Raw genomic sequence first — 11344 nt, 5'->3', positions numbered from 1 at the left:
GATGAGTACAACCCCAAGAACACCATCCCAACCGTGAAGCATGGAGGTGGAAACATCATTCTTTGGGGATGCTTTTCTGCAAAGGGACAGGACGACTGACCGTATTGAGGGGAGGATGGATGGGGCCATGTATGCGGAGATCTTGCCACACAACCTCCTTCCCTCAGTAAGAGCATTGAAGATGGGTCGTGGCTGGGTCTTCCAGCATGACAACGACCCGAAACAACAGCCAGGGCAACTAAGGAGTGGCTCCGTAGAAGCATCTCAGGGTCCTGGAGTGGCCTAGCCAGTCCTCCAGACCTGAACCCAATAGAAATCTTTGGAGGGAGCTGAAAGTCCGTATTGCCCAGCGACAGCCCGAAACCTGAAGGATCTGGAGAAGGTCTGTATGGAGGATGGGCCAAAATCCCTTGCAGTGTGTGCAAACCTGGTCAAGAACTACAGGAACGTATGATCTCTGTAATTGCAAACAAAGGTTTCTGTACCAAATATTAGAGTTCTGGTTTTCTGATGTATCAAATACTTATGTCATGCAATAAAATGCAAATTAATTACTTAAAAATCATACAATGTGATTTTCTGGATTTTTGTTTTAGATTCCGTCTCTCACAGTTGAAGTGTACCTATGATAAAAATTACAGACCTCTACATGCTTTGTAAGTAGGAAAACCTGCAAAATTGTCAGTGTATCAAATACTTGTTCTCCCCACTGTATATGGCAGCATTTGCGCAAAACTGAAAGCACGAACCATTGCTTTTAATCAGGGCAAGGTGACCGGAAACATGACCGAATACAAACAGTGTAGCTATTCCCTCCGCAAGGCAATCAAACAAGCTAAGTGTCAGTATAGAGACAAAGTAGCGTCGCAATTCAACGGCTCAGACACGAGAGGTATGTGGCAGGGTTTACAGTCAATCACGGACTACAAAAGGAAAACCAGCCCCCGTCGCGGACCACCATATCTTGCTCCCAGACAAACTAAAAAACTTCTTTGTTTATCTTGCTCACAACACAGTGCCGCTGACACGGCCCGATACCAAAACCTGCGGGCTCTCCTTCACTGCAGCCAACGTGAGTAAAACATTTAAATGTGTTAACCCTCGCAAGGCTGCCGGCCCAGACGGCATCCCCAGCCACGTCCTCAGAGCATGCGCAGACCAGCTGGCTGGTGTGTTTACGGACATATTCAATCAATCCTTATCCCAGTCTGCTGTTCCAACATGCTTCAAGAGGGCCACCAATGTTCCTGTTCCCAAGAAAGCGAAGGTAACTGAGCTAAATGACTATCGCCCCGTAGCACTCACTTCCGTCATCATGAAGTGCTTTGAGAGACTAGTCGAGGACCATATCACCTCCACCCTACCTGACACCCTAGACCCACTCCAATTTGCTTACCGCCCCAATAGGTCCACAGAGAACGCAATCGCAATCACACTGCACACTGCCCTAACCCATCTGGACAAGAGGAATACCTATGTAAGAATGCTGTTCATCGACTACAGCTCAGCATTTAACACCATAGTACCCTCTAAACTCGCCATTAAGCTCGAGACGCTGGGTCTCGACCCCGCCCTGTGCAACTGGGTCCTAGACTTCCTGACGGGCCACATTTCTAAGTGACCCCAAACTTTTGAACGGTAGTTTATATGTATATATACATATATTTATATATATACAGTGGGGAGAACAAGTATTTGATACACTGCCGATTTTGCAGGTTTTCCTACTTACAAAGCATGTAGAGGTCTGTAGTTTTTATCATAGGTACACTTCAACTGTGAGAGACGGAATCTAAAACAAACATCCAGAAAATCACATTGTATGATTTTTAAGTAATTAATTTGCATTTTATTGCATGACGTAAGTATTTGATCACCTACCAACCAGTAAGAATTCCGGCTCTCACAGACCTGTTAGTTTTTCTTTAAGAAGCCCTCCTGTTCTCCACTCATTACCTGTATTAACTGCAGCCTGTTTGGATACTCGTTACCTGTGTGATCTAGTAAAGACACGCTGCACTGTCAACAAGCTGCGGGATTCTCAAGAGTCCAAACAACGACTGCCACGTCCAACAATGTTGGCAGCCAAGGACCAGAGAGCTGTGTACGGAATCAAGGGATAAAATGGTAAGTGACCTTGCCACCAAGGGCTGGGATGACTACAGTGGAGCAATAGGGGCACGGCAGCTTGGGTCGAGTAAGGCAAGCAACTAATGCGTTGGCGGGCAAATTATTAGAGCATTGGACATATTGAAGGTAAGAAGTTCAAGATTGACGGGTCAATCGCACCTCGGGTCTGGGGCTCCATGCAAGATCTCACCCTCGTGGGGCTCAATGATCATGAGGAAGGTGAGGGATGCAGCCCAGCTACACGGCAGGACCGTGGTCAATGACCTGAAGAAGAGCTGGGGACCACAGTCCTCAAAGAAAACCATTAGTAACACACTACGCGCCATGGTTAAAATCCTGCAGCGCACGCAAGGTCCCCTGCGTCAGCACAGCCAGCGCATATCCAGGCCCATCTGAAGTTTGCCAAGACATCTGGTATGATCCAGAGGAGTGAATGGGAGAAGGCTCTGTGGTCTGATGAGACAAAAATTAGAGCTTTTTGTCTAAACTCCACTCGCGCTGTTTGGAGAAGAAGAAGGATGAGTAAAACCCAAGAACACCATCCCAACCGTGAAGCATGGAGGTGGAAACATCATTCTTTGGGATGCTTTTCTGCAAGGGGACAGGACGACTGCACCGTATTGAGGGGAGGATGGATGGGGCCATGTATGCGAGGATCTTGGCCAACAACCTCCTTCCCTCAGTAAGAGCATTGAAGATGGGTCGTGGCTGGGTCTTCCAGCATGACAACGACCCGAAACACACAGCCAGGGCACTAAGGAGTGGCTCCGTAAGAAGCACTCTCAAGGTCCTGGAGTGGCCTAGCCAGTCTCCAGACCTGAACCCAATAGAAAATCTTTGGAGGGAGCTGAAAGTCCGTAATTGCCCAGCGACAGCCCCGAAACCTGAAGGATCTGGAGAAGGTCTGTATGGAGGATGGGCCAAAATCCCTGCTGCAGTGTGTGCAAACCTGGTCAAGAACTACAGGAAACGTATGATCTCTGTAATTGCAAACAAAGGTTTCTGTAGCAAATATTAAGTTCTGGTTTTCTGATGTATCAAATACTTATGTCATGCAATAAAATGCAAATTAATTACTTAAAAATCATACAATGTGATTTTCTGGATTTTTGTTTTAGATTCCGTCTCTCACAGTTGAAGTGTACCTATGATAAAAATTACAGACCTCTACATGCTTTGTAAGTAGGAAAACCTACAAAATCGGCAGTGTATCAAATACTTGTTCTCCCCACTGTATGTCATTTTTTTGCTCAGAAAACTTGGTGGGCCAAATAAAACCACCTACGGGCTGCCTGTTGGGCCCTGGTCTGTGATCTATCAAAAGGGATGATAATGGACACCTCTTTATGACTGGAACTTCTTATGAGTTAATGATGAATTAGTCATTATTCGTTTATAAAGGTTGGTGATGTACATTTTCATACCAATTTCATATACAGTAATTGATGACATTAAAGACGGGATGATTTTCGCTTTATACTGTAAGTATTGTGTACACCAAATTGCATAGTTGTGTAAAGGTATACAACATTGATTATTACACTGCCACTTGATGCAGCATGTTACTGTGTAGTTAAGCCAGAGGGCTAGGAGGACAATTCTCTTGTTTTATATTAGAACAACCCTTGTTGGACCTTTCTGAGCTTGGAATTAAAGGTGTACTCAGCCATATGACATCATACAGAATGGGTAATGTCATATTTGTTGATTCTACCCATAATGGATTAAGATGAAAGGGGAGGTGTCCTGGCACCCTTGGTTTAATTGCATGAGCACCACTGTCATTGACAATATACATTTTGACTCCGTAAGGCCCTGAAAGCTGTTACAACTTCAAGAAGACTCAGACTAGCACTAAGAATTTTGATGTTGATTGTTTTTTCTTTCAATTATTTTTTTGTCATACGGTAGTGGAAATAATAACTTTTATTTTATTTATTAAAGTGTATTGTAAAGACCATATGTTTATTCAAAATGTCTTACTTCAGGTTGCTCAAGCACCACCAGGATGGCTACTGGCTGGAGGAAATATTTATTTTTGTTTAGATACAGTTCTTGATATGTCCTCTGATAAACCCTCCCCTCGTACCAAAGCTGCTAAGCTCACCATGTCATTCTTGAAGGATCTCAATTTACTAGACATCTGGAGACAGATGCACCCACAGGATCGGGACTAGTCTTTTTATTCACTCCCACACAACAAACACACACACATACTGTAGATAACTTTTTGCTATCAACCCAACTGCTTCATAGAGTGTTAGATACCGATTATCTCCCCAGATTGCTTAGTGAGCATTCTCCTCTGGTATTATCATTCTCCATTCCTACCAAGGTAAACGGAGCATATAGATGGAGACTAAATTCTACACTCCTGAAGGAACCTGAATTTTGTGCATTCATCATAGAGCAGATCAATAGTTTTTAATTTGACAAACAAACCCTCCTCTCCTGACAGTTTCATTCTTTGGGACGCATTGAAAGCCTATCTGAGGGGACAGATCATTGCCTATACTAAAGGGTTGAAGAGAAAACACGGGGCCGAACTGAATGTCCTTGAATCTGAAATATCTGAACTAGAGAAAACCTACCAAAGAGGCCCGACTAAAGACCTATACCTGCTTTTGGTAAATAGAAAACTGAAATATAATATTCTGAACACATATCAAGCTGAGAGGGCCATCACTAAATCAAAACAGCGTTACTACGAGCTTGGAGAGAAAGCACACAAAGTATTGGCATGGCAACTGAAAGCAGAGGAAAGTAGGAGGACAATTAATGCTATAGAAACTCTTACTAACAAGATATCTTTCGACCCTACTGAAATGAATGATACTTTTAAGAAATATTACGAGGATCTCTACACTTCCCAATCAAGCGATGATCTATCACTCCTTTCTCCTCTCTCAACCGCCCATGTCTGTCAGAGGGCGCCTGAGTGAACAGTTCTCAGTCCCTGAATTGTTGGAGGCCATTACATCTTTACCTTCTAATAAATCTCCTGGGGAGGATGGCTTCCCTCCAGAGTTTTATAAATAATTGAAGGAGGTGTTGGTACCCTACCTTATGGAGGTACTTAAAAATGCTGGGGAGGACTACTGCTTCCGAGGGTCTTTCTCTCAAACTGTGATTACAGTAATTCACAAGAAATCGAAAAACCCACTAAAGTGCACCTCCTATAGACAAATCTCTCTCCTTAATACAGATTGTAAACTGGTCACCAAGATGCTATCTAAGAGTCTGGAGTCATGTCTCCCCCTGTTGGTCAACCCAGATCAGACTGGCTTCATAATTAATAGATTGTCCTCCAATAATCTCAGAAGGTTCTTTGATATAATTCACCTTGCTAACAAAAACAAAATACCTAGTGTCGCAGTCTCCCTCGACGCCGAAATGGCCTTTGATAGGGTCAAATGGCTATACCTCTTTCACGTCTTGGAAATTTTTGGCTTAGGCAGCTAGGATTGCTACCAATGGGATTACTTCGTCCTCTTTCCCTCTCTATAGGGGGAACAGACAAGGTTGCCCAAATAGCCCCCACCATCGAACAGTTGGCTGAGGCCATTAGAACATGTGCTGACATACATGGCTTTGAGGTAGGCCCCCATACCCATAAGTTATCACTTTTTGGGGATGACCTTATCTTATTTCTAACAAACCCAGAACATTCCCGCTCTCACTTACAGAACCTATTACAGTATTATAGTTATATCTCTGGATATAAGATCAATTTTGATAAAAGAGAAATCTTACCATTGTCTGTATTTGACCATCATACCATCAAGCATAAGTTTCCTTTTAGATGGTTGCCTGTGGGCTTCACATATTTGGGCATAATGGTGGATGGTAACCTGAACAACCTCTATAAACTCAATCTGGACAGTTTGTTGCAAAAGGTGGAGGGTGACCTGTGTAAATTGACAGATTTACCTCTCACTGTACTTGGTAGAATTAATATAATTAAAATGAATGTCCTGCCGAGATCTCTATATTTGTTTCAATCTCTCCACATCCCTGTGTCCGCAGCATTATTTTCCTCTCTCGACAAGCTAACCAGATGGTTTATCTGGCACAGCAAAACCCTTATGGTTAGCCTGGACAAACTGACCCTTTGTCAGACCCGGATCTGTTTCACCTGTCTTAGTGATTGTCTCCACCCCCCTCCAGGTGTCGCCCATCTTCTCCATTATCCCCTGTGTATTTATACCTGTGTTCTCTGTTTGTCTGTTGCCAGTTCATTTTGTTTCGTCAAGCCTACCAGCGGTTTTCCCTCTGTTCCTGTCTCACGGTTGTTCCTGTTTTCTAGTTTTCCAAGTGGAATGTGGAAGGAACATTCCTTCATTCCACTTGGCAGTGTTCAAAACTACACCATTTCTGGCAACGGGTATGCAATACCATTTGCTCAATTCATGGGGCTGCATTCCCTTTAGACCCGAAGGTCTGTCTACTGGGTAACTTTACTAATTCCAATCTTAGGCCAAGTCATACTATAAAGCTAACAGAAATATTGCTAGCGATTGCCAAGAAATGTATTGCCTTGAAATGGAAATCGGATTCCTCCCTGCCAGTTGCAATGTGGCTATCGGAAGTTAATAGTTTTATCCCACTGGAGAAAATGACTTAATGCTTGAGGAATAATTTGGAGACATTCTACAGAATTTGGCAACCTTTTATTGATTATATGGAGAATCTCCCCTCACATCACATTGATTGCATCTCTATATAATCCTCACGTAATGTTTCACACTTAATGTATAATACGTAGCTTACGGCCAATGTCTCATTCTTWAATTTTTTTATTTATTATTTCACTCACATTCTTGTCTGTCGTCTTGAAAGGTTATTGTCACTTTGTTATATTGTTGTCCAATATCTTCTCATTTTTGTTTTGAATGTTCTTAATCGGAAAATGCAAAAATAAACTATAAAAAAAGTGCAGTAAATGCCTGTAAACCTAAAAGCACATGTAGAATACAATAATATATTTCAATTTCATAACTATCTCTTCAAATGACCCAAACCACATTTCCACACACAAACATAAAGCAATTTCATTTTTTTTGTTACTATGCTAAATCATATCATTCTTGAATCAGGGAGAATTTAAACTAAGTCTAACAAAGATTAAGTGGATGCATGCACACTTTCAGGCTTTATTACTAGATTACTGAGTGCAGATTCATGTTTGACTCTGGTGTATTATTGCTGAAGAGACAAGCGAAGTTCACAGAGTGCAGAGAGGTATTTGTCATTGCAATCATGCACCACAGCCTTATCATACCAATGTACGGCCTGTTCTTTCTTCCCCTGCATTCTATAGACAAACCCCAGAATACCACAGGCCTCTCCATCCATGGGGTCTTGGGAGATGCGCCTCTCTGCGATCACCTTCAGTTTCTGGGCACAACTCTTCCCTTCAGCAGTGTCTTTCTGTAGTTCCAAACCTTCTGTGTAGTGCTTGATGGCCAGAGGTTCACATTTGTTGTGATACTGCTGGAACTGACCATAGTTCAAGTTGACCACCTGCAGACTGTCATTCTTAGCTAGGGCTTTCTCAAAGGTTTTCTTGAACAGTTCCTCTGCCTTGGTGTTGTCTTTATCCTCTCCGTAGAGCAGTGCCAGCTCAGCCATGGCATAGATGAAGGAAGACTTCAGTGAAGTAGCCATCTCCAGATGTTGAATGCACTTACGGAGTAGCTGCTGGATCTCAGCACCCTTACCATGGAAGCTTCCACTCTTGCATACTGAGATCTTTTTCCTCTTGTAGCAGAGAGCCAATTGATGGTGTATTATGGCAGACTGGCTTGTACGCTTTAGTGCTCTGTTCAACAGAGCAATGGACTTGTCAACGTGCCCCTGCTGTCGGAGAAACTTCCCTACATAACGTGTCACGTGCGGACAGTCTGGGGACATATCCAGAGCTTTCTCCACCAACTCCTCTGCCTCCCCAAATATTTTATAGACAGCCAGTTTCAGGCCCAGTAGGACCATGAGGACGGCGTCTTGTGGGTTAATCTCTATGGCACGTCTCAGTTGTTTAATAGCTGGTGAGTCATTAACACTCGAGAGCTCTTTTTCTGTACGATACAATGCAATAGCGTAACCTGCATTCCACTCACTCTCCTCAATCTCCAGTTCCAGAGCTTTCTTGAAGCATTCTATTGCTTTGTCATAGTATTTATAGGAGAACTTGAGGAAGGTCCAACCCTTCTCGCCATAGACCTCAGGATGGAGGACAGATGTGGAACTAGTTGGAAACTTCTCTTTCATCTCCTCCAGTTTCTCTAAGTAACTCTGGCACTTGATGTAATCACCCACATGGTAATGTAACCAGGAAAGGTCTCCATAGGTGACAATGAGATGTTTCTCACAGTCCTCTCCATGGTACTCTCTCGTGAGCTCCTCAGCCTTTAACAAGTTAGCCATTGCCTCTTCTGGGTAACCCTTCAGGTATTTGATGTAGGCCAGATTGCTGAATGTCCGTGCAACCCCTGCCTCTTTCCCGAGACCTAACTCAATCTGGTCCTTGAGCCTGGTCTGTAGATTATCAATATTATCAATGTCATCTTGCTTCAAATCCCAGGTGAAGCGGCACTCCAGTTGAAGTAGTTTGGTTAGAATGGAGCTGAAAATAATATATTTTAGTGACTATGTTATTGACAATTTCACACAGCTCATTATTTCAAAATCATAGATTTTGGCATGTGTTCATTCAGCATCTACTTTGGTTCACAGTGTTACCAAGTGCTTAGTAAAGTAGTCATACAAAGATATAAGATGGCAAACTTACCTCATTTCAATAGTTGTAAAGTTGCACCTGCACATAAAGAAAAAAAGCTCAGGTGGCCACACTCCGATAATGAGCACCTTGTGTGCTGGACTGCTGTCACACCGTGCGCGTTCCCTGCCCAGGTATAATATTTGTTAATATTAAGCGCGTTCCCTGCCCAGGTACAATAATTGTTTGTATTAAGCAGAAGTATAAAGTAGCCTACGGAAGTTGACACATTTACAACAATAGTACCAATTGGCGTCCCTATATGAAGCGAAAGGATGAGTATCGTCACTCTGGAAGACAAGTACAGCAGCCTAAGTTTCGTTTCTTCTCAGCCAGTGAACGATTACCTCACGTGGGAGTGTCCTTGAATGGATAACGCGCGCGGCCTCAGTGAGAGGGCTATGCGCAATAGACATAACACGGCACATATTTTGTGTTTGTATTTATTATGGATCCCCATTAGCTGCTGCCAAGGTAGCAGCTACTCTTCAAAATTAAGGCAGTTTATACCATTTTAAAAACATTACAATACATTCACAGACTGTACCCTCAAGCCCCTACTCCGCCACTACCACATACAGTACAAAATCCACGTGTACGTGTGCGTAGTGCGTATGCTATCGTGCGAGTGTCTGTGGCTATGTTTGTGTTGCTTCACAGTCCCTGCTGTTCCATACGGTGTTTTTTTATCTGTTTTTTTACATCTAATTTTACTGCTTGCGTCAGTTACTTGATGTGGAATAGAGTTCCATGTAGTCATGGCTCTATTTAGTACTGTGCGCCTCCCATAGTCTGTTCTGGACTTGGGGACTGTGGAGACCTCTTGTGGCATGTCTTGTGGGGTATGCATGGGTGTCTGAGCTATGAGCCAGTAGTTCAAACAGACAGCTCGGTGCATTCAACATGTCAATACCGCTCATAAATACAAGCAGTGATGAAGTCAATCTCTCCTCCACTTTGAGCCTGGAGAGATTGACATGCATATTATTAATTAGCTCTCTGTGTACATCCAAGGGCCAGCAGTGCTGCCCTGTTCTGAACCAATTGCAATTTTCCTAAGTCCTTTTTTTGTTGCACCTGACCACACGACTGAACAGCAGTTTAGGTGCGACAAAACTATGGCCTGTAGGACCTGCCTTGTTGACAGTGCTGTCAAGAAGGTAGAGCAGCGCTTTATCATGGACATACTTCTCCCCATCTTAGCTACTGTTGTATCAATATGCTTTGACCATGACAGTTTACAATCCAGGGTAACTCCAAGCAGTTTAATCACTGCTTGGAGTTACCCTGCTCCACATACATTCTGTTTTAGAGATATTATGAAGAAAATATATCTTCAATTTGAAATAAATGGTGTTGTAAAACTTCAGAAAGTAAATGTCAATTTAATAACAGTTGAGTGCAGGGCATTCATCCAAACCTTGAGATATAGACAGACCATATTTTACTCTGGTATATTATTACTGTACTGAGAGTTTCCTATTCTCTGACAATGATGTTCCAGTCTGCTTATAAGCCACCAGATACAGTGCACGTCAGATGCAGGTAACTGGCAAAATAACGGAAACACTTAAGTAGATAAGAGATACAAAGTATTTTGAAAGCAGGTGCTTCCACACAGGTGTGGTTCCTGAGTTAATTAAGCAATTAACATCCCACCATGCTTAGGGTCATGTATAAAAATACTGGGCAGGCCATTATTTAGACTATCATGGCTATGCCTCCATAGGATCACAATGCCCCCATCCACAGGGCACACGAGTGGTCACTGAATGATTGATGAGCATGAAAATGATGTAAATCATATGTCATGGCCATCTCAGTCACCAGAGTTCAACCCTTATGGGAGATTCTGGATTGAGCTCTGCTACCCGACCCGAGCCCGAAATTATACATCGGGTCAGGGCCAGGTAGGGCCTGATTTTTTTATCAATAACTAGGGTACGGGCAGTGCTCGAGTATCATTAAATTAATCTCTAACATTTTGAAGCTGAGCCATTTGCTCGTGTTCTGCTGCGCCGTATAGTCATTTCTGACTAAGATCATGAGATGGTGTCAGAAGTGCTTCAACCTTGACAAATATTAAACAGGAGAGATTATTTCACAAAAATTATCATGTTCCTTGAGTTTAGAGGTGACAAAAAGTATCTAACAGCTAATTTCTCTCACGTGTCTCAACATTGAGCAGAGCAGCTCAAGCGGAGCAGTTGCCATGGATACTCACAGACTCAGCCCCATCATGAGCAGAGCGCATGCAGAGTGAGCAGCGCGCGTGAGCGAGTGATAGACAGAGAGGAGCAGCTAATGGATTTAGTAATGGAGGAAGTTATTTCTGGTTTCGGTCAAGCCCGGGCCAGGCCTTAAATTTGGCAGAAGCAATCGGGTCTGGGTAGGGTAGGACCTGAACGTCACGGGAATGGGTAGGGCTTGTGCTTA

The 11344-nt window shown here is 43.2% G+C and overlaps 1 protein-coding gene across 1 annotated transcript; it reads right to left on the bottom strand.

Annotated features, from left to right (window-relative positions):
- Positions 1 to 6906: 6906 nt before the first annotated feature.
- On the bottom strand, positions 6907 to 9236 carry LOC111977454 (interferon-induced protein with tetratricopeptide repeats 5). The gene is made up of 2 exons (XM_024006888.2): positions 8921 to 9236; positions 6907 to 8755 (listed from the first exon to the last, which is right to left on the bottom strand). Exons 1-2 carry the CDS (start codon positions 8953 to 8955, stop codon positions 7330 to 7332), a joined length of 1461 nt encoding a protein of 486 aa, XP_023862656.1. The 5' UTR covers positions 8956 to 9236; the 3' UTR covers positions 6907 to 7329.
- Between the last annotated feature and the right edge of the window lie 2108 nt (positions 9237 to 11344).

This window comes from Salvelinus sp. IW2-2015, linkage group LG18, assembly GCF_002910315.2.
Source record: "Salvelinus sp. IW2-2015 linkage group LG18, ASM291031v2, whole genome shotgun sequence".
In the NCBI taxonomy this organism is placed as follows: domain Eukaryota; kingdom Metazoa; phylum Chordata; class Actinopteri; order Salmoniformes; family Salmonidae; genus Salvelinus; species Salvelinus sp. IW2-2015.
The sequence above is the reverse complement of the archived record's forward strand: the minus strand, read 5'-3'. Positions and strand labels throughout refer to the sequence as shown.